We start from the raw sequence: 26,285 nt of genomic DNA, 5'->3' as shown, positions 1-26,285 counted from the left end.
GATAAATTCTGCGGCTTCCTAAGTGTTTAAAGGTGCAAGTTTAGCTTTGGACGGAATCTGGCAGCCCATGAAGGATCCCCCCCCGGTGGCTGAGTCCCAGTTTTCATGCTGCTGGTTCCTTTGCAGGTGCCTTTTGATCTTCACACACTACCAGAGTTAAACACCTCAGCTTTTCTCTCCTGTTCTCAATGCAGCTGAGGGATCTGGAACAGGCTGGCGAGGCGCAGTCAGACGGCACGGAGCCGGAGAGCTACGTCGATGAAGCGAAACAGAAAATCCATGTGCTCACCGACCAGATGAAGCGGCTCTGAATGACTTGCACCCTTTACCACCATCTCACACCACATCCGTGGAGACAGGAAGAGGGAGCCAAGATCCCAGCACCCTTACTGTTAAACTAAACAAGTAAACCTCTTCCTAAAAGAGTTTTGCACAGAAACTCGTGGATAGATTGTTCTCTTCAGCCTTCCTTGCAATTGACTGATGGATTCATGCTGTTTGCTTGCATCAAGTCTGTTTGAAGCATTTGTTCACTGTGACTTTTGACCAAGGGGGTTTTGGAATGCAACAGAAGAGCTGACTACAATTTGAAGTGAAGGGATGAAAATATTTTCGATTTGGTACTTCTTACAAATGGTTTTCAAATTGTGCGATGGGTTAAGAGTGTAATCTAGTGCAGAAAATGTTAAGATGCACGAGTGCATCGGATAAGAGGCTGACAAACTCTATTCAGTCTGGCTAGAATTTGAAGTATAAAAATATGATTTAATCCACACAGGTGTGAAGTGATGTGGTCAGATGAGGCAACACAAGAGAATAAATCTTACCAAGATTGAATGGCTTCAGAGAGCATGTTCCAAACACCAAGGGCTGCTCAGTAAGAGATGCTTTGCATTCCTAACAAGGCATAAAGGAGGGAGACTTTGCAATAGTTAGACCACAGCTAAAGTACTGCAAAAATCCCTGTCCCGGCTTTACTGGGAAGATGCACTTGCAGTGAAGAGGTGATCAGAAGATGTTGCCTGGCTAGCAAGCTAGGTTTAGATAGGCTGCAGCTGATTTCTGTGCTACAGCAGAGGTTGATTGGAGACTTGAGGGAGTAAGGACATTTCCCTGAGCAGAGGGGTTTGAAACTATATTTAGAGCAGGGGGTCCATTGGAACTCTTGGTTTAGAGTCACTGGTGGAAGGAGTAGAATCAAGATGAGGAAATACGACTTCATTCAGAGGCTGTGGGGATCTGCAACACACTGCCTAAGAGGGAGAGAGAGAAACAGAATCCTTCAATCTATTCAGAGAGTGTTAAGAGTGTGAGCCGGAGAGCTCCATATCTGAGACTGGGTAGCTCATTTCTGACAGGTACAAATGTTACCTCATTGTGTGGTAAATGTTGTATGAAGGCAGTTTGGAACAGTGTAGGACAAACACAGAGTATAGATAACGTACAGAGGTTGAGTGAAGAAGAGAGTTAGGTAGTCATGTAGTGCAGACCATTCCAATGGAGATAAGGCATAGCTTGGTTAGTGGTGCTGTTAAATCAATGGAAGCCTTGGTTGAGATCATTGTTAATGATGGGTGAAGGGCCAGAAGACTGGATGGCAGATAATGTTATGCCTTTACTTAAAATGAGCTGCAATGAAAACCCAGGGTACTATAGTAAGCCTACTGGCTGTGGTAGGTGAGAGGGCATTCTGCTGGGTAAGATGTACACTCAGTGGCCACTTTATTAGGTACACCTGTACACCTGCTCATTATATCTGATCAGCTAATCATGTGACAGCAACTCAGTGCATAAAAGGATGCAGATGTGGTCAAGAGGTTCAGTTGTTGTTCAGACCAAACATCAGAATGGGGAAGAAATGTGATGCAAATGACTTTGACTGTGCAATGTTTGTTGGTGCCAAATGGGGTGGATTGAGTATCTCAGAAACTGCTGGTCTGGGATTTTTCACACACAACGATCTAGAATTTACAGAGAACGGTGCAGGAAACAAATAAACATCCAGTGAGTGGCAGTGGGCGAGAATACCTTGTTAATGAGAGAGGTCAGAGGAGAATGGCCAGACTGGTTCAGACTGACAAAGTTAGATTGCATGAAATCCAGGGAGAGCTTCCAACTGGACAACAATTAGTTTGACGGTAGGGAGCAGAGGGTGGTGATTTTTGGAGGCCTGTGACAAGTGGTGCTCTCTGGGGGGTTGGTGCTAGCTCCATTACTGTTTGTTATCTGTGTCAATAATTTGGATGGGAATTTACAAAATAAGGCAAACTTTCAGAAGACACTTAAAAAAGGTGGTGTCCTTGACAGTGGAAATAGTTATTGGGATTTAGAGGAGCCTTGATCAGCTGGATAAGTGGGTGAGTGATGGAAAATGGAGAACACGGCTCTCTGAAGGTGGGGCCACAGGTAGAAAGATCTCCTAGCCTTTATTGGTCAGGGAACTGAGTATCTAGAAGCTGGGGTGTGTAGCTATCCAGCACATTGGTGAGGCCACATTTGGACTATTGTGCTCAGTTTCAGTCAATTTGCTATAGGAAAATGCACAGAGAAAGTTTATAAGGTTGTTTCTGAGACTTTAGGGACTGGTTAATGGACAGCTGTTGAATAGGTTGGACAATTTTCATGAGCATTGGGTGCACTTAATGAGGTGGATAAGATCATGATGGACGTAGTGAGAGTAAGTGTTCGGCACAGACTAGAAGGGCCGAGAGGGACTGTTTCCGTGCTGTAATTGTTATATGGTTATAGATGGAGTCATTGTGCAAAGTCTTTCCGCCAGGGTTAGGGAATCCAGAACTGGAGGATATATGCAGGGTGAAAGGGGACAGATTTAACAGGAACCTCAGTAACATCATCTTCACCCACTAGTTCCAGTGGTCTGCTGGAAGTTGAGGAAGGAACATTAACAATATTTAAAAGATACTTGACTTACTTGGACAGGAAAGATGGAATATGGCGCTAGATTGGATGGGAATCCAGCTGGACCTCAGGGCCTGTTTCTGAACTGTAAGTCTGTTTGGCATAGATAAGGGGAATGACAACAGAGCCTAAAACTTCAGGGCATAGACTTCAGGGGAAAGAAGAAAGATTTAAAAGGGATCTGAGGGGCAAGTTTCCATATACAAGATGGTGGATATGTGGTCTGTGCTGCCAGAGAAAATGGGAGAAGAAGATACGATTGCAGTGTTTAAAAGTCATTTGAAAAAGTAGGGGAAGGGAAAGGTAGACGGCTATGGACCAAAGAGGGGGAAGTGGGACAAGCTCAAGTAGACAACTTAGTTGAACGAGTTGGGCTGAGGAACCTATTTCCATGCTTTATAACTCGATGAATTTATTAATCAAAGAGCATCCTGTCAGAGAATGGGTCGCTGGATGGAATTTAACCGTGCGAGTCAGAAATTAGCCTCCAAAGAGATGAAGAGTGTTACAGATACTCATTTTGGTTTTAAAAATGTTCTTTGAAAATGATTATGGATGCAAGCAAAATGTACAGTGAGGGCTAGAGTGTGGATCGTTCGAAGATATCCAGAGGGCAGTCATAGAGTCATGAAAAACTACAGCACAGAAACAGGCTCTTTGACCCATCTAGTCCATGCTGACCCATTTAAACTGCCTAGTCCCATCAACCTGCGCCCAGCCCATAGCCCTCCCCATCCATATACCTATTCAAACTTCTCTTAAACATTGAAATCAAAATTGCATCCGGAACTTGTGCTGGCAATTTGTTCTACACTCTCCCACCCTCTGAGAGAAGTTTCCCCTCATGTTCCCCTTAAACATTTCACCTTTCACCCTTAATCCATGACCTCTAGTTGTAGTCCCACCAAACCTTGGTGGCCAAACCCTGCTTGCGTTTGCCTTATCTATACCCCTCATAATTTTGTATAACTATCAATTCTCCCCTCAGTCTTCTACACTCTAGGGAATAAAGTCCTAACCTATTCAACCATTCCCTGTAACTCAGGTCCTCCAGATCCAGCAGCATCCTTGTAAATTTTCTCTGTCCTATTTCAACCTTTCTTAAATCCTTCCTGTAGCTAGATGACCAAAACTACACACAATATTCCAAATTGGGCCCCACCAATGTCTTTTTCAACTTCAACATAACATCCCAACTCCTGTACTCAGTACTTTGATCTATGAAGGCCAATGTGCCAAAATCTTTCCTTACGACCCTGTCTACCTGTGATGCTACTTCCAATTATTTATAGACCTGTATTCCAGATAGCTTTGTTCTACCACACTCCTCAGTGCTCTATCATTCACTGTGTAAGACCTACCCTGGTTCATCCTACTGAAATGCAACAATTGTCTGTATTAAATTCGATCTCCCATATTTTCAGCCCATTTTTCCAACTAGTCCAGATCCACTGCAAGCTTTGAAAAGCTTCCTCACTGTCCACCACACCACCAATCTCTGTGTGATCTGAAAATTTGCTGATCTAGTTATCCACATTATCATCCAGATCATTGACTTAGATCTAACAAACCCAGGACCGACCCCTGTGGCAGTCCACCAGTCACAGGCCTCCAGACAGAGAGAGGCAACCCCCTACTACTGCTCTGGTTTCTCCCACAAAGTCACTGTCTAATCCACTTTGCCACCTCATCTTTAATGCTGACTGACTGAACCTTCTTAACCACCCTCCCATGCGGGACCTGTCAAATTCCTTGCTAAGGTCCATGTAGACAACATCCACTGCCTTGCCTTCATCAACTTTCCATGTAACTTCCTTGAACAACTCTACAAGATTGATTAGACATGACCTACCATGCACAAAGCCATGCTGACTATCTCTAATCAGTCCCTGTCTTTTCAAATACTCATATATTCGGTCCCTTAGAATAACTTTCCCATTACTGATGTCAGTCTCACCAGCTTCTAAGTTCCTGGTTTATTCTTAGAGCCTTTCTTGAACAACAAAACAACATTAGCTGTCCTCCAGTACCTCACCTGTTGCAGAGGGAATACCTTGTCAGGCCTTGGGAATTGGTCCACTCTAATTTGCCTCTAGACACCAAACCCCTCCTCCTCTGTAATCTACATAGTCCATGACCTCACTGCTGTTTTGCTTCACTTCCATAGACTCTGTGTCCATCTCCCAAGTAAATACAGATACAAAGACTCCACTTAAGATCTCCTCCATCCCTTTTGGTTCCACACACAGATTACCGATCTGGTCTTCCAGGGGCCAATTTTGTCCCTTGCAATCCTTTTGCTCTTAACTCATCTGTAGAAGCCTATTTAGGATTCTCCTTCACCTTGTCTGCTAGAACAACCTCATGCCTTCTCTTATCCCTCCAGATTTCTTAAGGGCTCTCTTGCATTTCTTATTCTCCTCAAGTACCTCATTTGTTCCTACCTCCCTTTACCTGCTCTGCGCCTCCTTTTTTTTAAACCTTGGTCTCAATATCTCAAAAATCAAGGTTCCCTAAACCTTTTGTCCTTGTCTGTTGTTCTGGCAGGCATACACAAACTTTGTACTCTCAAAATTTCACTTTCACTCCTCTCACTTACCAAGTATATCTTTGCCAGGACGGTGCTGTCCACACTTGCCAGATCCTTTGTGACACCATCAAATTTGGCCTTTTTCCCATGTAATTTCATTCTTCTCTGTATCTACTTTGAAACTAATGGGACTATGATCACTGGATGCAGAGTATTCCTGTCACCTGCCCTGTCTCAGTCTCGAAAGGCAGATCCAGTATCGCACACTCTCTTGTTGGGACTTCTACGTATTGATTAAACAAACTTTCCATAACACGTTTGACAAACTCTGTCCCATCTGGTCCTTTTACAGTATGGGAGTCCCAGTCAACTTGTGGAAAGTTAAAATCACAAAGCTACCATTCACAACCTTATGTTTCATGCAACAGTCTTCGATTGCTCCTCAAATCTTTTCCTCGAAATGCTGCAGTCTGTTGGGTGGTCTGTAATATAGCCCCATTAACATAGTCATACCTGTCTTATTCCTCAGTTCCACCCATAAAGCCTCACTCCAATCCATCCCGACTGAGCACTGCTGTGACATTTTCCCTGACTAGTTATGCCACCCCTCCCACTCTGTCAGGTCTAAAACAAGGAACCCCAGCATATCGAGTTGCCAGTCCTGCCCCTCCTGCAACCAGGTCTCACTAATGACTACAACATTACAATTCCAGATGTTGATCCATGCCCTAAGCTCATCTGCCTTTCCTACGATACTTCTTGCATTGAAATATATGCAACTCTCTGTTCTGGCACTCCGTTTCCCATCCCCTTGCAACTCTAGTTTAACCTCCCCCACAGTATTAGCAAACCTTCCCGCTAGCATATTGTTCCTCTTGCAGTTTAGCTGCAAACAGTCTCTCCTGTACAGGTCCCAAGGATCCAAAACTCTGAAGGTATCTGTGACACAGCTGGCAATCCTGAGATCCTGTCCTCAAACTGAGCACCTAACTCCCTGTTACTTTGCAGGACTGTGTCATCAGAACCATGTGGACCATATCTTCCGGCTGCTCACCCTCCCACTTACATCTCAATAGCATCCACAGAACCCCCCTTCTGTTCCTCTAACTCACGAATCCCCTATCAGCAGAGCTTCCCTTCTCAGTCAGTGCCAGAGACCTTACCACTGTGACTTTCCTCTGCTGGGTCACCCCACCCCTGACAGTATCCAAGGGGATATACCTGTTGTTGAGGGGGGTCACAGGGGGACTCTGCACTGGCTGTTATATCCATTTCATTCTCCTGACTCATCTTGTTTCCTGTGTCCTGTACTTAGTGTGTTACCACCTCTCTATATGTCCTCTATTAACCCCTCAGCCTCCCAAATGATCTGGAATTCATCCGTTTCCAGCCCCAACTCCTGAATGCGGAGTGTTAGAAGCTGCAGCTGGATGCACTGGAGGTCTCCCTGCCTTTCCACGTCCCACAAGAGAAGCATTCAACGACCCCTACTGGTCTAACCGTGCAATTATAAAGAAGGAAACAATCTGAAAAAAATCTGGCTAGAGCTTTCCCCGCTCTCACTGAAGCCTCAAAGCTAAAGCTTCAAATCCCCACTATAACACTGTCCACTCCACTTGCCCCTGCTTTGTTTTGATTTGCCCTTGCTAATGACTCCTGATCTCTGATTGGCCGCTGTCTAAACACAAACTCCCACAAAGCACTGTTTTTTCATAGTGAGTGATAGAATGCACTGTATCAGACCATAATAAAAAGGCCATTTGGCCCATCAAGTGTGATCCACCATTTCATCATGGCTGATCCATTTTTCCTGTCAGAATCAGTCTCCTGCTTTCCCATCTTATCCCTTCATGCCCTGACCAGTCAAGAATTTATCAACCTCCATTCTGTGTCCTCTGGTCTTAGACGTTACCACCATGAGAAGCATAAAAATCTTTTCTTTGTACTTTTGTCAGTTAAATAAAGGTTCACGTGAATTAACATATCACAGATTTTTGTTTTTTATTGCATTTTGGAAAATATCCCAACTTTTCTGGAAATGGGGTTTGTAGAATTATGATCACTATCACCAAAATGCTCTTCCACTGAGAGATCTGACACCTGACCAGATTCATTTCCCAATACCAGATCAAGTACAGCCTCTCCTCTTGTAGGTTTATCTATATATTGTGTCAAGAAATCTTCCTGAACATACCTAACAAACTCCAGCTCATCTAAACCTCTCACTCTAGGGAGATGCCAACAATATTGGGGAAATTAAAATCTCATTAAAGCAACTTTTAAACTAGATCATGGGTTGACAATGCAATCCTTTAATTTTCAGACTGTATCAACTCAAGTGCACAATTTACATCATCTGCTTTCTTCACAAAGATAATGTACTCCGACAGGATCTTTGTGAGGATCTCTGACTGGAGTAGGAACAATACCCTGGGGGTCACGGCACACCCCCATCCCAACAGCTCACAGTGAAAACTGACTGCACAGGACTAATGGTGTAAGGAACAGACTGGACAATAGACAGGCAATCACAAAAGGAGGTTGTGTCAATTGGTTGACATTGGCATTCTGTATTACCAAATGGGGCTTTGGGGACAAACTTGGGCAATTTTGCAAAGGAACTACTCAGAGGTCCCATCAGCCTGTAGATGGGGTGAGATGCATCTGGAATCAGTGGTGGAGTTATTACACAGGAACTGAAGAGTTAAAAGCGGTGCAAGATTTTCAGACACAAAAGCTGGCATTTATTCCAATGTGCAACTTATTTCCTTATAATACAATATCATAATACTTTTGTAGAACATTGTGTTATCTTATACTGCATTATTTGTAGCATTTTAACTCATAGTTTCAATAAAGTTTTCAAGAACTCAGCAATATATTGCTCAGAATCTGCCTGGCTTTACCTCGCCCATGGAAATGGAGCCAGGCGCAGATCAGCCTCTGTGTGAACCACCTAAACAAGAATACATATTATATTTGGCCCATTCCGATGATCAGAGCCCCTCAAGCAGAGCTGCTGCTAATTTTATTTGACCTCAATCTGTTTAACCTCCCCCTAAAATTTGCCCAACTGTCTCGTAAAGGATGCCTGTCTTTTATTCTCTCCTGCTTTCCCCAGACTCCATAGTTAAAACCTTTCACATCTCAGGAATTTTCCATTTCAGATGAAGTATTTCTAAGAACGTTGTGTGTGTTACTCTGGATTTCCAGCATCACCTTCTCCCTTCCTTCCCAGTCAGGAAGAAGGGCCTCAGCCCAAAATGTTGATTTTTTAAATTCATAACCGTAAATGCTGCCCGACCTCCAACATTTGGTGTGTGTTGCTGCAGTTCTAAATGTAGTTTACTTGTTGGAGTTTTCATTTGTTATCCTGGGCTCACTGCTAAACGGATTATCCATTTGTACTATCAGATGGACCACTCAAGGAGTCAAAAAGTGCACAGAAGAATCACATAAGTTCCTGCAGCTGTCTGAAAGGAGTTTGCACTCTCTCTGTGACCATGTGGGTTTCCTCCGGGTGCTCTAATTTTCCTCCCACAGTCCAAAGAGGAGCCAGTTGGTAGATTAATTGGTCATTGTAAATTGTCCCGTGGTTAGGCCAGGATTAAATTGGCCAACATGGCACAGAGGGACAGAAGGCCTACTCTGTTCTGTATGTCAATAAATAAAAAGACTAAAGCCAAATTACCCATAGGGACAGAAAAACATTTCAAACAATGGGAGCTTACTGTGATAATTGCTGAATGAATCAGGCACATTTGCATGGAACACTGAATGATTCAGATTATTGTCATTTAGAAACCACAAATGCAATGCAGTTAAAAAATGAGACAACGTTCCCCCAGAATGATATCACAAAAGCATATGACAAAACAGACTACACCAGAAAATCCACGTAACGTTTGGTAATCCCCAATCCAGAGTCCGGAGAGGCTGCTGCGTATTAATATTGTGCTACCGTCTAGCGTGTTCCCCGGAAAGGAGCTCCAAATCCACCAGACCAAAAACTAAAGCTACAAGACCTGCACAAAACCACATAATTACAACATATAGTTACAACAGTGCAAACAATAGCATAATAGATAAAAAAAAACAGACTATGGGCAAAGATAGTCCAAGATGTTAAAGGACTGTAAGTTCAAAAGAGATCACCACGGTTCCCACAAGTCCCCAGGGTCCCAACAGACTCGCCATCCCACGCTGGCAGCAGAAGGGAATACCCCTGCTATGGACTTCCAAGGTGCCGCCCGACTCAGCCTCGTAGACGTAGCACACAATGGAAGTTACATCGAAACCAGCCTTGCAGACGCAGCACACACCAAAAGCGACCCGAGTCCATCGAACCTCCGAGCCGACGACCATCCCCTCCGGCACAGCTTCTCCGAGCATCATCCTCTGCCGAGCGTATTAAGACGGCCCCACCAACAGCCATCAGCAACGTGACCCCGAGGACTGGAGGCCTGTTCTTCCCAGCAGAGTCCCGGACCTCACAGCAGCAGCAGCAATGAAGAAAGTCTTCCTGGAATTTCCCGATGTTCTTCCTTGCTCCCACGACCGTTTTCAATTGATTATGATTTGCGCACAGCACCCCACTTCACAAATAACAGATAATCAGTTCCGGAGTGGCCACTGCCAGCTGCGTCTCGCTGCCATCTTGGATCAAAAATGAGACCATCTACAGGCAAAATAAACCAGTATTTGTAAAGAGACAGGTTTAATTGTTTTACTTTGGTAACCTGTTAGTGTTCTTTGTGCTTTATTGCCCACAATAATCCCTGATTCAACTACAATATATCCACTATTTCATTGCCACTACATCCCTCTTATTCAGTACAATTAGCACTGATACACACCCACCCACCCCCACATGTTGGCGAACCATTACTTCTGGTGAACTTGGGAGCACAATCACCCAGATTAGGTTATTATTTGTGAAAGAAGGCTCCAAGTCAAGGGTGTACAGCGCAAGCCCACAATCAAGCATACTTTCTTCAGCCAATGATTAATGTGTCAAGGCCAACCTGGATGGGAGAGGCAGTCTCCTGGAGCAAATAGCTTTCACCACATTGCATCCAGATATAATCGTCTGGTCTGACACCAGTAGAGAAGTGATTATTGGTGAACTCACAGTCCCCTGGGAAGACAACATCGATGAAGCCCATGAGCGCAAGTTAACCAAGTATGTAGAATTAAGATTAGAGTGCAGAGACAGAGGGTGGACGGTCTCATGCAAGTAGGGTGCCGTAGTTCACTTTCCAGAAGTGGCTGCGTGACCTTGGCTTCACTAGAAGAGAGATCAAGTCAACCAGCAGGGCTGTAGCTGAGGCAGCAGAGACAGGATCATCATGGGTGTGGACCAAGTACGTCCAGAGGGGCAGATAGTCGGACAGTGTATCCATCTTTTGTAAACTCTTCGGTCGCTGCATAGACACCTGAAGAGTAGACTATCTGTTGGATGGAAGTGACCAACAACTCTGATAGAGGCAGATGCCAAGTTGTTAAGCTCACCAGTGGGAGGTGGTGCTTTAGCACTGCTGGCCCACCATCTCGAGGGAGTCTTGATCATAAGCGGGCCGAAACTCCTGAAGACAGGTGGCAGATCAACTGATGATTCCACTAGTGATAGCACAGGACAGTTAACATCTGAATCCACATGTATTTTCAATTCTAGTGGAGACACACACACACCCCTCCCCCACCGTTGGTGCACCATTTGTTCTAGTGTGCTCCCGGGCACAAGTAATGGCGCACCAACGGAAATCCAAGTAACCACACACAAAGTGCTGGAAGAACTCAGCAGGTCAGGCAGCTTTTGTGGAAAAGAGTAGACAGCTGACTGAGAGCTCTCTTCAGGACTGGAAAGGATGGGGCAAGATGCCAGAATAAAAAGATGGGGGGAGGGAGAGGATAGCTGGAAGGTGATAGGTGAAGCCAGGTGGGTGGGAAAGGTCCAGGGCTGGAGAGGAAGGAATCTGATAGGACAGGAGAGTGGAAAATGGGAAGGAGGTGGTGAGAGGCCAGAGAGGAGGGGGGAGGGTTTTTTTTACTGGAAGGAGAAATCAATATTCATGCCATCAGGTTGGAGACTACCCAGACAGAATATAAGGCGTTGCTCCTCAACCCTGAGGGTGGCCTCATCGTGGCACAAGAGGAGGCCATGGACCGACATGTTAGAACGGGAATTAAAATGTTTCTTGTGGCAGATGGTGTGGAGGCGGTCAATTAACAAAGCGGTTGCCCAACTTACAATGGGTGTCACCAATGTAGAGGAAGCCACATTGAACACCAGGCACAATAGATCAGCCGGCAGATTCACAGGTGAAGTGCTGCCTCACCTGGAAGGACTGTTTTGAGCCCTGAATGGAGATGTGGGAGGTGACTGGGCAGGTATGACACTTTGGCCACCATGAGATAGTAGTGGGGAGGGAAGAATGGACGGAGTGATCACTGCAGAAAGGAGAGAGGCAAAGGAGGTAAAGGTAGGATCCCTTTAGAGATGACAGAAGTTAAAGAATGATGAAGCTTCAATGCCTCTGGTTAGTCATAGAGAATCACGGTGCTGAAACAGGCACTGTGCTGAAACCATTTAAACTGCCTACTCCCATCGTTCTGCACTGGGACCATAGCCCTCCATATCCCTACAATCCATGTACCTACCCAAACATCTCTTAAATGTTGAAATCGCTCTTGCATGCACCACTTGTGCTGGCAGCTCATTCTACACTCCGACAACCCTCTGAAAGAAGGGGTTTCTCATGTTCCCCTCAAACTTCTCACCTTTCACCCTTAACCCATGACCTCTGGTTGTAGTCCCACCCAACCTCAGTGAGAAAAGCCTGCTTACTTTTTTCCTACCTATACTTCTCATAATTTTGTATACCTCTATCAAATCTCCTCTCAGTCTTCTACAGTTCTAAACTGTTCTTTCTTTCCTTATAACTCAGGTTATCCAAACCTGGCAACATCCTTGTAAATTTTCTCTATATTCTTTCAACCTTATTTACATCTTCCCTGTAGGTAGGTGACCAAAACAGCACACAATACTCCAAACTAGGCTTCAACAAAATTTTATACAACTTCAACATAACAAACCATCTTCTGTACTCAATACTTTGATTTACGAAGGCCAATGAGCCAAAAGCTTTCTTTACAATCCTACCTACCTGTGACGCCACTTTCAATGAATTATGGACCAGTATTCGCAGATCCCTTTGTTCTACCGCACTCCTCAGTGCCCTACCGCTCACTGTGCAAAACCTACCCTGGTTGGTGCTACCAAAGTGCAAAACCTTGCTCTTGTCTGCATCGACTTCCATCTGCCAGTTTTCCAGTTGATGCAGATCCCTGATAGCCTTGCTCACTGTCCACTGCACCCACTAGTGAGGTGTTATCCACAGATTTGCTGTTTCACTGTATTCACAGATTTACAGTTAATCCTGGGATAGTGAACTCACGGGCAGATTCCACAGTAGCAGTGCTGGGTTTCAGTAACTTCCTAAAGAACCTTTGCAACTCCAGCAGCTACTGGTGATTACGTCGAAGTTAGAGCATAGAACAGTACAGCACAGTACAAGCCCTTTGGCCCACAATGGGACTGGCCTTTTAATCTACTCTCCGATCAATCTAAACCTTCCCTCTCACGTAGCTCTCCATTTTTCTATCATCCATGTGCCTCGCTAAGAGCCTCTTAAATGTCTCTAATGTAGCTGCCTCAACCAACACCTCTGACAGTGTGTTCCACGCACCCACCACAATCTACCCTGACCTTCTCCCTAACTTTCCTCCAACCACCTTAAAATTATCCCCCTCTTGTATTCACCATTTCCACCCCAGAAAAAAAGGCCCTGGCTGTTCACTCTATCTATACTTATTATCATCTTTCGACCTCTGTTAAGTCATCTCTCAAAGGTTCTGGCCTGTTTTCCACCAATCAACTCGTGCAATTTAAAATAATGCAAAACTCAGAGTGCAAGTTATTAAAAACATTTTATTAAAACTATCAGATTGCATTGAGAAACTATGGGGACAGGCATGTTTATATTATTAATCTCTCTGTACATACAATTTACATTATGTAAAGCCTTTAAAACACCCAAAAGTAATCAGATTCAGTGAACTGGGTTCTTGCTCATTGTATCTGTCTCAGAAGTAGATTTAAGCATCAACTAGGAGTCAAAACAAAAAAAAAAGCTTCTAAAGTATAAAATGCAGATATACCCTTTATGATAACTGTTAACTTTTGCCCACAATTATTTACACAACAATAAAATGTCATTTTGTTCCATAAAAGGAACCCAACTATGTACATTGTGCATTTCCCCCTAATTATTTTATAGAGAAAATCATCGTTACTTAACAACATATACATTCATGTTTTCAGAGCGCGTTTCAAATAAGACAACCTGAAAACTTTTTGGATTTTTAATCCCATAGAATGTTCAACTCGGCAACTAAGTGGATGAGAATGAATCACATCAGTGTTAGAAGTAAGTCAGGGTATCTTATACCCAGAGTAACTCACGTCAACATAGCACCTTGGGAGGAAAAGGAGCCTCGGTATTGTTACCCATCACTGGGCATGGGTGAACAATGTTCTTCCTGGTGTCTGCCTATCGGACAGAAGTCGCAGAGAGGAAATGGACTCATTGGAAGCGGATACTCAAATCCAAAACCTTCCACTGAAACCAGCTGCCAAATGTGACAACTTCCCCACTGCACACACAGCTTTATCATTTTTCAGTTGAGCATTTCAGACAATTATTTTTCTGTGTAGATGACAGAATGACAAGTGATTCTTCATAAATCATTTATACATTACTGCCCTTATTAACATTGGAGGTCTAGATCGAAAATTGGAAGCAAACTGGGACAAGTGAAACTTGCACAAGCATTGGTAATCAGATAGTAAACTAATTTGCTGTTTTCATTTCAGGATTGATGTATGAAATTAATCTTTGATTGAGAGAGCAGTTAATTACATCCAACTTAATACCTTAAGGCAACTCTTCATTTAGCAGTGATAAGGGGGCTGCAACTGACTTGTCCATGAAAATGCCCAAAAGAAAGAATTTTCAGGCCAGGAGGAGGGGGGATTGGGGGTGGGGTGTAGGACTGAAGTCTTATTCTTAGATAGAACTGGTGTAAACTCTACAGGATTAAAAAGTTCAATTTTGTGTTACAACCATTGTAATTCCAATTTAATCATCTACTCCAACACTACATTCTCAATTGATTAGTGTTAAAATACTTAACAAACGATCTTTAAAGTTCAAATTACTGCAGTTTAAGAGGAGAGTGAGACTTGCCACATTTGGATATTTATAGAACAAGTATTTGCATCTGCGATTGTGTTTTGTTTCTCTGGAAGCCTTCCACAGTAAGTGATCTTCATGCCAATCGATGCTACAGCTTTTCCTGTGACTTACAGTATACTGTTAGCTATACTTTCAGCAATCAGTGAATAGATAGTGCATAGAAAACCATACTCCCCTATTGAGTGTACATGATTTCAGCTGAGAGACTTGCATCAAACTCATGCAGGACAGCGAAAATGGAATTAAATTTCACGTACAATAGTAAACCAACCAATCAGCAGAGGCTTGGTAACTGAGTAAAGGGAGTTATGTCAGCTACTAAGTATGCATTAAAGAATACACTGCCTAATCTCTTGTCTGAACCACCAGTTGGATCTGTTGCCCCTGAACATGCATCATGTTGGTTGGGACACTGACCTTCACTTTTGGAACCTGGATTAACCTCAGTCCATGCAGTTTCCATCCAGTTGTTAATTTAGTGTCTCTGCCAATGATATTCCAAAGGCTGGGCAACGGGAAGGGTCATTTGTGAAGGTCTATTTGAGTGTTCCAGACTGGGTTTGAGGCAGAGGAGCGGGAACTCTGTGCTACTGTTTGATATTGTACAGGATATCTGAGATGGGAAGAGTCCCATTCCCTAACACTAACACGCCACAGCAAAGGAGCTCATCGGGCCAGGCAGCATCTATGGAAGGAAATGAACAGTCAACATTGCAGGCTCGATCTGAAACACTGACGGTCCACATTTCCTTCCAATGATTCTGCCTGACCCACTGAGCTCCACCAGCAGACTGTGTGCTCTGGACTCCAGCATCTGCAGACTCTTGTGAATCCACAAACAACCCTCATCCTGACAAGAGAACTACAACAAAAAAGCAACAAGCTGATTTTGTGGATTACACAAGACTAAAGAGAAAGTCAATCTGAACTTCCCTCTGTTATAATACACTACAATCTTCCTTTTAATACATTATTCATTGTGTAACTTTTACAGTCAGTATTATGTTAGTAACAAATCCAATGTTTCTTCTTTAATGTACAACTGTATATAGAAAACATATAAATACACACACCAATCAATAAAAAAAACATTCAGACTTTGAGAAATGAGAAGCCTGTTTAAGAAACCCCAGCGTTTCAGTGATGAAGCAGTCTTTGGTAGGCAGGTCAGACATTAAAGAACTCACTGTACGTCAGGTGATCCTTCACCTGAAATTATAAATAGGGTGATTTTCCGTTCACGGCAAACCTTGGGTTTTGAGGAGCTGAATAGGTAAATGATGTAATGTCAAGTTCTTCACCAAACACCCTTAACTTTTCCACACAGTTCTGTGGTGGCTACAGATTATAGTCAGTGATCCTCAAAATCCTTTTCAGCCAGCCGTTTCACTTTAAGGACCTTCCATCGCTCAGTTAATGCCCAGTTTCAGCTAACCCCATTTCCTCTCCACTGTGTGATAACGATTCTAATTAGAAGCCGACAACAACAGGTTTACCTGGAAAAAGAGGGTGAAAAGTTGGGGCCAATCTGAAAAGACATGAATTACAAATTGTCCACAAGTCTCTGGCATATTCAGCAACCCATACATCTTGAACTGCAAGTGAACATCACTGCTCCACGTTTCCTATCTCTGCAGTGGTGACCCACCACCTGTAAAGAGACAATTCCCCGGGGAACTGAGGGTACAGACTGAGAGAAGCTTAAGCGTCTTTGCTCTCAAAATATGCCACATTCCAGTTGAAAAGCTAGGCTATCCACTTTAACTGGGAATAAACAAAGGAAAGATGTACCTTTAAATCGTCACACCACCCAAAGACTTGACCTCTTGAGAGTCGTGTGCAATTTGATACACTCCTTCAGTTTTCTTAGACAACAAATATGGCCCACGTAATGCAAATTGTTTTCCCGATCCATTACTCACATTATAATGGATTTTGATCATGGAAACACGTTAGATTGCAGGAGTATCTGTCCTTCAAAACAAAGCTCTTAGAAACAAATGAGATGTAAAGCCCTAAACTTCGGCTCAAGCCAATTCATCCTTGCTACAGGGGACAGGGAGACGGATACACTTTGCACAAAGGGTCTACATTGTTTAAAGGGTAGCTTTTATAGCTAATTTTGTGATAAAATATTTCATCGCAGGTTCTCAGATCTTGCCCGCTCCACAGAAAACATTGTTATTTCAGGAGGTTCTGAGAGATTTAAGTTCTTGGAGTTGCATCTGTGCAATTGCTGCTGGAGAATTAAATGGCCAGAACTTTACACACCAAGAAAGCACCCGGCACTTCCCGTGGTAATACTATCACAAAAGAGATGAACCATGAGCAATGGTGCAGGGGGGTAGCAAGCATTTAAAAGGTTTAACCTGACTTAGGCTCAGAAGTTCAGGATAGGAATCATAATAATCTAGACTCTTTTAATTAATAAAGCACACTGAACTATGTGTGAATCAAACCTTTGATTCCATACATCTTAGTAGAGAGGAAGGGGAGCAAAACATGCTGAAGCTGGCTTTAAGAGGATAACTGAAGCTGCGTTTCCAAGGATGGAATAGACCTCAGCCAGGAAATACGACTCAAACTTGTGTTTCAGTGCTATACCTTACCTGGTCCATGGAAGGACAAGCTATGATCTGCAAATCTTCACCACTGAAATCTTCCTGTAATAGCCCTTGCAGTTTCTGGAATGTCTGTTGGATATTGCTCTAAAGGGAAATCATAAGTATTAGGAAAAGAGATCACAGTGTGTTCACACGATACCTTGATTAAGTTTCACAATTGACTGTGATTCACTCTAGTCTTCAGATAAGAAAAATAGAAAATATCTGAGGCACTGGTGTGTAAAGTCACATCAGAACAGTAATGAAAATGGGATGGAGCGTTACAAGAAGCAGACTGTGAAGACCAGCAGTCAAAAGAGTTGTAATGTCTGTGTGGATATGTGCACTGCAATTTTGACATTCTCCTCCACACTGGCCATAGAAATGGCACAAAATTCAAATTGCAATTATCATTATTCCTCCGGTCTTTATGAAATGTGTGTGACAGTGTCTATGTACTCATTTGAGATGTGTATGTCAGTGGGTAGGTAGACATTTGAGATGTGTATGTCAGTATCTAGGTAGACATTTGAGACGTGTGTGTCAGTGTCTAGGTAGACATTTGAGATGTGTATGTCAGTGTCTAGGTAGACATTTGAGATGTGTATGTCAGTGGGTAGGTAGACATTTGAGACGTGGGTGTCAGTGTCCAGGTAGACATTTGAGATGTGTGTGTCAGTGTCTAGGTAGACATTTCAGATGTGGGTGTCAGTGGGTAGGTAGACATTTGAGATGTGGGTGTCAGTGGGTAGGTGGACATTTGAGACGTGTGTGTCAGTGGGTAGGTAGACATTTGAGATGTGTGTGCCAGTGGGTAGGTAGACATTTGAGATGTGTGTGTCAGTGTCCAGGTAGACATTTCAGATGTGTGTGTCAGTGGGTAGGTAAACACTTGAGACGTGTGTGTCAGTGGGTAGGTAGACATTTGAGACGTGTGTGTCAGTGGGTAGGTAGACATTTGAGACATGTGTGTCAGTGGGTAGGTAGACATTTGAGACGTGTGTGTCAGTGGGTAGGTAGACACTTGAGACGTGTGTGTCTGTGGGTAGGTACAAGTTTTCCTGCCCGTTCTTTTAAGGCATGCTGCAGAGCAGGAGTTCCAAGATTTACACCCAGAAATGAACGAATAGTGATCTACTTTAAAGTTGTTAAATGTCTGACCTGGAAAGGAATGTTCAGGGCAGGGTGCACTTGTGGTGAGGTTGTTGGAGGAGCTTGCGGATTGTGTTCATTGAGGGGAACTGCCGGGCAATCGGCAAAGGATGAACAGCTCTTCCCAGCCCATCGAGATTCAGCTGACTGAGCAAAGTTCACTGAAGGTTGTTACTTTGTTTGTCTCTGTGCCTATTGATAAATGATCTATAGAGTTAACTGGCTATCGCTGCAGGTGTGGCACAAGCTAAACATTCAGCTGTCAAAGATGTATTCAGCACAACTGTACATCATACAACTTTTCAGAGTAGGTCATAACTTACCCGCACGGGCTTAAATAGGATGAACTCTGTATCCTTATTGGACAAATACAAAGACAGACTTTTCAGAGTCGCAGGGAGCTTGCCTTTAATTGTTTTGTATGTGGAGGCCACTAAATCATTGATTTTTGCTGAAAATTCATGGAAAACAAACAGGATTTTAATATTTCAATGTGAAAACTAAGAATCTCCATTCTAAATACAAACTGAGAATGAGTTTGATTAGATACAAGCTCTGTTTGGACTGGCTTGCACATACTTCCTCAGTTCAGAGATCCAATACGTCCATCCACGTTTCACTGAGCAACATTCTGGTCCCCATTCGTGCTCGATCAGTCCACCTGGGCTCACTGGAATCCACACCACAGGAGTCTGGGTTCAGACCCCTCTCTTGAACGCGGACCAGGAAGACCCAGTGGTGAGGAAACACAATGTGCTGACTTTCTGCTAATCACTTGCTTAAATGAAATGATTCTGTTGTCACACTGTGCACTCTCTCCTCAGAGTGTGATCATTTACTTGTTGTTGGGAACATCTGGATGAGTGAAATTTAAGAGTCATTTTACCTCTGTAACAACACCTATGCTCAGAGTCAGTCACACAACATGAAATCAGGTCCCACAGTTTATAATACGGAGTCACTATCCTTCTACCCTCATCAGCTCCCTGCAGATTCGATCATCCGGCTACACGTGAAGAGCAACTTACACTGATCAATTAATCTACTTGCCCACACGTTTTTGGGGTGTACAAGGAAATTAGAGCTCCCGAAGTAAACTAATATGGTACTAGGGAGAACATGTGAACTCCACACAGACAGTACCGGGTCTCAGTGCTGTGAGACAACAGCTCCACCAGCTGCGCCACTATGCTTCCAGGAATGCCCTGAGGACTTGATAAATGAAAATCGTCAATAGGTTTCATGGATTCACCTAACATAGAGGTGGAATCACTTCAGAATCCTGACACCAGTGGACATATGAATGTTCTCTTGTGATTGAGACTACGTACCTCACTGAATATCATTTCCTAATGGAAAATTAAAATCATCTCAGAGACAGTTTGGAAAATGTGCAGCTGGGTGACTGATGGTTGGGTTGAGTTGTTCTCTGATGTTGGCAATTTACTTGCAAACATTTCATCAGCTGTTGATGTCTCCTCATATAGTGTCAAAACTTCTGCAAGTAAATTGCCAACATTGGAGAACAACTCAACCCAAAGATCATCTAATTAATATACTGCAAAATACATGACTTAAAATACCGACAATTAAAAATTAACAGTAGAGGAAACAGCTGTATGCAGAGTGAGCAGAAGGGAACGAGACATACCTGGCTGTGCCCAGGGCTGCTGAGTGAGGCTGTACTTTGGCCCGCCCTGATGACCCATGGTTTTTAGTGCTGACACCTACAGAGCAGAAATTCAGTGTCAGCACTGAAGGGGGTTGCCACAAAGAAAGTCAGTCATGTTGCAATCATTACCTCTACTTTGTTCAAAAAATACAACTGTTGTTGAAGTATAACCACGTACAAGATAAACCTGTTGCAAGAATTAGGTAAGGAAGTGAAATCATAAGCGTGCTTGGCTTCTCGGCCCAATGAGCTCCTGGTGGCTTTTTGCAGCACAGTTAGCATTTTAATTTAAAATTAATTCCAACTGAAAATATTTTAAACCGATCCCTTAAGTTATTTGAATGGCTTTTAAATCTCTCCCTTGTTAATGTGGCCCTCAGGGAAGGAAGTTCATGAACCAAACTGAATACTGTACAAATCCAGACCCAGCAATATGGTTGACTCTTAATTACCTTCTTGGTTTAGAAGTGTGTAAGGACAGTCAATTAGCACTGACCATGTCAGTTCTGTTTTTATCCCATGAAGGATCAGATAAGACGACATTGCCAATGACTTTGATAGCAGCTATCTGACCTTGGGGCCCTGATGAAATCCTGTCAGAAGCCTGTTTCTCAGAGACTACTCTTCCTTGTGTGGCACCACATGGATTCACAGGATCTGTTTGTTCAGCCTCCTCCCCCGGTGGGCAGCAGAGGTGGGTCTGGTCAATGGGCTGAGTCCTGAACAACATGCATCCAAAAACCCACTGGATCTCCATGCACCATCTTCCTGTCTGAGAAACGGCTTTGTTCTTATTCTCTCTGCTCTGTCCTGAGACCGATCTCCTGTCCATACTGCCATGAATCCTTTTGTAATGTCAGCCTCAGTTCTGCAACCAGCTTCAATATAGGTTTTATAAAAAAAATAAGCTAATGATACAAGTAACTCCCTCAATCAATAAGTTCCTTTAAATAAGATTTATCTTTAACAATCTGCACTGACTCTCCTTTTTGAATTCTGATCTGCAAATATTGTTTCTTTACTACCGTTTCTAACAGATTACATCGAGGTCTGACTGACTGACTGGGTATTGCCAGCCTGTATTACACCTTTGGTGTCACACTTGTCACTCCCGTTCCTCTGGCAGCTCCCAGTACCCTTGGGTAGATTTCAACACGCTAACCTCCTCTTCCCTGAGTAACCCTGGATACAATCCATCCAGAGCATGACAAATTTTAAACTCAGCCAGCTTCACGTTTTCTCTGCAACCTTGCTTTGCAATGAGATTTTGGCTATATCCTCTCTCTTGCCGAAGACAAATAGAGCATTTAGTATTCCAGTATGTCTTGTGTCATTCCATGACGTCCCCTGGGGGAATGTACTCAGGCTACTGATTGCTCTGTACAGTTTTACTTAATAATGTTTGCTAACACTTTACACTGTACACATTCCTTCCCACCCACTGAGGTTAGCTCAGCTCCAATCATGAAATTCTATTTCAGATTGGTCCGTCTAAATTATTAATCTAAACCTTACAGTGAGCTGAAAGCACACTGAAATTCCTTTTCCTCTCGGCCCTCAAGCAAAACCGGGGGAAGTGAAGGCCCTGATATTACCAGCTTGCACTCCTTTACTTCCCCTGCACATCTCTCCTATGCTCGTTACTCTACCCAGAGTATGTGCAATAGGGTGTTTCCTAATGGCATTCAGCTCTGTCAGGTCACATGCCCATTTCTTTGTGCACCTTACCCCTTTTTAAACAAGACCAGAGACATGGGAGCAGAATTAGGCCATTTGACCCATCAAGTCAGCTCCGCCATTCGATCATGGCTGATTTCTTTTCCCTCTCAACCCCATTTTCTTGCCTTCTCCCTGTAACCTATGACACTCTCACTAATCAAGAATGAATCAACCTCCACTTTAAATATACCCAACAACTTGGCCTCCACAGTCGTCTAGAAACATAGAAAACCCAACAGCACAATACAGGCCCTTCGGCCCATAAAGTTGTGCCAAACATGTCCTTACCTTAGAAATTCCTAGGCTTACCTGTAGCCCTCTATTTCACTAAGCTCCATGGACCTTAGTCTCTTAAAAGACCCTATCGCATCCGCTTCCACCACCGTTGCTGGCATCCTATTCCACACACTCACCACTCTCTGAGTAACAAAACTTACCCCTGACATCTCCGCTGTACTTACTCCCCAGCACCTTAAACCTGTGCCCTCTTGTGGCAACCATTTCAGCCCTGGGAAAAAGCCTCTGACTATCCACACCATCAATGCCTCTCATCATCTTATACACCTCCATAAGGTCACCTCTCATCCTCCCTCACTCCAAGGAGAAAAGGTAAGTTCACTCAACCTGTTCTCATAAGGCATGCTCCCCAATCCCACTATCGATGAAGACCAATGCACAGTATGCCTTCTTAAACACAGAGTCAATCTGCTTTGAGCGTCCTATGGCCGGACCCCAAGATCCCTCTGATCCTCCACACTGCCTAGAGTTTTACCATTAATATTAAATTCTGCCATCATATTTGTCTGACCAAAATGAACCACTTCACACTTAACTGGGTTGAACTCCATTTGCCACTTCTCACCCCAGTTTTGCATCCTATCAATGTCATGCTGTAACCTCTGACAACTCTCCACACTATCCACAACATCACCAACCTTTGTGTCATCAGCAAACTTACTAACCCATCCCTCCACTTCCTCATCCAGGTCATTTATAAAAGTCACGAAGAGTAAGGGTCCCAGAACAGATCCCTGAGGCACACCACAGGTCACCGGCCTCCATGCAGAATATGACCCATCTACAACCATTCTTTGCCTTCTGTGGACAAGCCAGTTCTGGATCCACAAAGCAATGTCCCCTTGGATCCCATGCCTCCTTACTTTCTCAATAAGCCTTGCATGGGGTACCTTAGCAAATGTCTTACTGAAATCCATATACACTACATCTACTGCTCTTCCTTCATCAATGTGTTTAGTCACATCCTCAAAAAATTCAATCAGGCTCGTAAGGCATGACCTGCCCTTGACAAAGCCATGCTGACTACTCCTAATCATATTATACCTCTCCAAATGTTCATAAATCCTGCCTCTCAGGATCTTCTCCATCAATTTACCAACCACTGAAGTAAGACTCACTGGTCTATAATTTCCTGGGCTATCACTACTCCCTTTCTTGAATAACGACGGAACAACATCCTCAACCCTCCAATCCTCCAGAACCTCTCCTGTCCTCATTGATGATGCAAAGATCATCGGCAGAGGCTCAGCAATCTCCTCCCTCGCCTCCCACAGTAGCCTGGGGTACATCTCATCCGGTCCCAGTGACTTATCCAACTTGGTGCTTTCCAAAAGCTCCAGCACACCCTCTTTCTTAGTATCTACATTCTCAAGCTTTTCAGTCTGCTGCAAGTCATCATTACAATCACCAAGATCCTTTTCCATAGTGAATACTGAAGTATTCATTAAGTACCTCTGCTATTTCCTGCAGTTCCATACACACTTTCCCACTGTCACACTTGATAGGTCCTATTCTTTCTTGTCTTAACCTATTGCCCTTCACATACTTGTAGAATACCTTGGGGTTTTCCTTAATTCTGCCCGCCAAGGCCTTCTCATGGCCCCTTCTGGCTCTCTTAATTTCCTTTTTAAGCTCCTTCCTAGTAGCTTTATAATCTTCTAGATCTCTAACATTACCTAGTTCTCTGAACCTTTTGTAAGCTTTTCTTTTATTCTTGACTAGATTTATTACAGCCTTTGTACACCACAGCTCCTGAACCCTTCCATAACTTCCCTGTCTCATTGGAACGTTTCTATACAGAACTCTACACAAATATCCCCTGAATATTTGCCACATTTCTTCCGTACTTTTCCCTGAGAACACCTGTTTCCAACTTAAGCCTCCAATTTCCTGACTGACAGCGTCATAATTCCCCTTACTCCAATTAAACGCTTTTCTAACTTGTCTGTTCCTATCTCTCTCCAATGCTATCGTAAAGGACATACAAACCCCATTTCCAGAAAAGTTGGGATATTTTCCAAAATGCAATAAAAAAATCTGTGATATGTTAATTCACATGAACCTTTACTTAACTGACAAAAGTACAAAAAAAAGATTTTCAATAGTTTTACTGACCAACTTAATTGTATTTTGTAAAAATACACAAATTTGGAATTTGATGGCTGCAACACACTCAACAAAAGTTGGGACAGAGGCATGTTTACCATTGTGTTACATCGCCTTTCCTTTTAATAACCCTTTTTAATCATTTTGGAACTGAGGATACTAATTGTAAATTTGCAATTGGAAATTTTGTCCATCCTTGCTTGATATAAGACTTCAGCTGCTCAACAGTCTGTGGTCTCCGTTGTCTGATTCTCCTCTTCATGATACGCCATACATTTTCAATAGAAGATAGACCTGGACTGGCAGCAGGCCAGTCAAGCACATGCACTCTGTGTCTACAAAGCCACACTGTTGTAGCCCGTGCAGAATGTGGTCTGGTGTCCTGCTGAAATAAGCATGGACGTCCCGGGAAGAGACGTCGCCTTGATGGCAACATATGTCTCTCTAAAATCCTAATATACGCCTCAGAGTCAATGGTACCTTCACATAAATGCAACTCACCCATGCCGTGGGCACTGATGCACCCCCATACTATCAAAGATGCTGGCTTTTGCACCTTTCGCTGATAACAATCAGGATGGTCGTTTTCATCTTTGACACAGAGAACTCGATGCCCGTTTTTTCTGAAAACTAGCTGAAATGTGGACTCATCTGACCATAGCACACATTTCCACAGTCTTTCGGTCCATCTGAAATGAGCTCGGGCCCAGAGAACTCGTTGGCATTTCTGCATAGAGTTGATGGATGGCTTCCTCCTTGCGTAATACAGTTTCAAGTTGCATTTCTGGATGCAGCGACGGACTGTGTTAAGTAACAATGGTTTTCTGAAGTACTCCCGAGCCCAGGTGGCTATAATTGTCACAGTAGCATGACGGCTTCTTAGGCAGTACCACCTGAGGTCTCGAAGATCACGCGCATTCAACAGTGGTTTCTGACCTTGCCCTTTACACACGGAGATGTTTCTGAATTCTTTGAATCTTTTCACAATATTATGTACTATAGATGTTGAAAGATCTAAATTCTCTGCAATCTTGCGTTGAGAAATGTTCCTTTTGAACTGAGTAACAATTCTCTCACGAATTTTGGCACAAAGGGGTGAGCCACGACCCATCCTTGCTTGCAAAGACTGAGCCTTTGATGGATGCTACTTTTATACCCAGTCACGATACCTCACCCGCTACCAATTTGCCTGCTTAATGTGGAGTCTTCCAAACCTGTGTTACTTGAATATTCTGTGCACTTTTCAATCTTATTTTAACTCTGTCCCAACTTTTGTTGAATGTGTTGCAGCCATCAAATTCTAAATTTATGTATATTTACAAAATACAATTAAGTTGGACAGTAAAACTATTGAAAATCTTTTCTTTGTACTTTTGTCAGTTAAATAAAGGTTCACGTGAATTAACATATCACAGATTTTTGTTTTTTATTGCATTTTGGAAAATATCCCAACTTTTCTGGAAATGGGGTTTGTAGAATTATGATCACTATCACCAAAATGCTCTTCCACTGAGAGATCTGACACCTGACCAGATTCATTTCCCAATACCAGATCAAGTACAGCCTCTCCTCTTGTAGGCTTATCTACATATTGTGTCAAGAAACCTTCCTGAACACACCTAACAAACTCCACCCCATCTAAACCCCTTGCTCTAGGGAGATGCCAATTGATATTTGGGAAATTAAAATCTCCCATCACAACAACTCTGTTATTATTACAACTTTCCAGGATCTGTTTCCCTATTTGCCCCTCGATATCCCTGTTACTATTGGGCGGCCTATAAAAACCACCCAGTAGAGTTATTGACCCCTCCCTGTTCCTAACCTCCACCCACAGAGACTTGGCTTCCACCTTTTCTGCAGCCGTGACACTATCTCTGATCGACAGTGCCACGCCGACCTACCTCCTTTGCCTCCCTCACTGTCCTTTTTGAAACATCTACAACCCGGTACATGAAGTAACCAATCCT

General features: G+C 43.3%; 2 protein-coding genes across 2 annotated transcripts in view; one reads left to right on the top strand and one right to left on the bottom strand.

The window, feature by feature from the left end:
• LOC132392153 (uncharacterized) overlaps positions 1–10,672 on the top strand; it is a 105,324-nt gene extending 94,652 nt beyond the window's left edge. Inside the window, exon 18 of the mRNA XM_059966002.1 lies at positions 195–10,672. Coding sequence (XP_059821985.1) covers positions 195–311 — 117 coding nt within the window. The 3' untranslated portion in view covers positions 312–10,672. The remainder of the gene's footprint in view (positions 1–194) is intronic.
• A 2,747-nt stretch (positions 10,673–13,419) lies between these two features.
• Positions 13,420–26,285, bottom strand: part of cog3 (component of oligomeric golgi complex 3) — a 92,782-nt gene continuing 79,916 nt past the window's right edge. Inside the window, exons 20-23 of the mRNA XM_059967846.1 lie at positions 20,173–20,248; positions 18,845–18,972; positions 17,376–17,474; positions 13,420–16,262 (exon numbers count right to left, since the gene is read on the bottom strand). Of these exons, the coding sequence (XP_059823829.1) occupies positions 16,233–16,262; positions 17,376–17,474; positions 18,845–18,972; positions 20,173–20,248 (333 nt within the window). The 3' untranslated portion in view covers positions 13,420–16,232. The remainder of the gene's footprint in view (positions 16,263–17,375; positions 17,475–18,844; positions 18,973–20,172; positions 20,249–26,285) is intronic.

Source organism: Hypanus sabinus, chromosome 4 (genome assembly GCF_030144855.1).
Source record: "Hypanus sabinus isolate sHypSab1 chromosome 4, sHypSab1.hap1, whole genome shotgun sequence".
Taxonomy (NCBI): Eukaryota; Metazoa; Chordata; class Chondrichthyes; order Myliobatiformes; family Dasyatidae; genus Hypanus; species Hypanus sabinus.
Note: the sequence above shows the minus strand (reverse complement) of the source record. Positions and strands in the feature narration are given on the sequence as shown.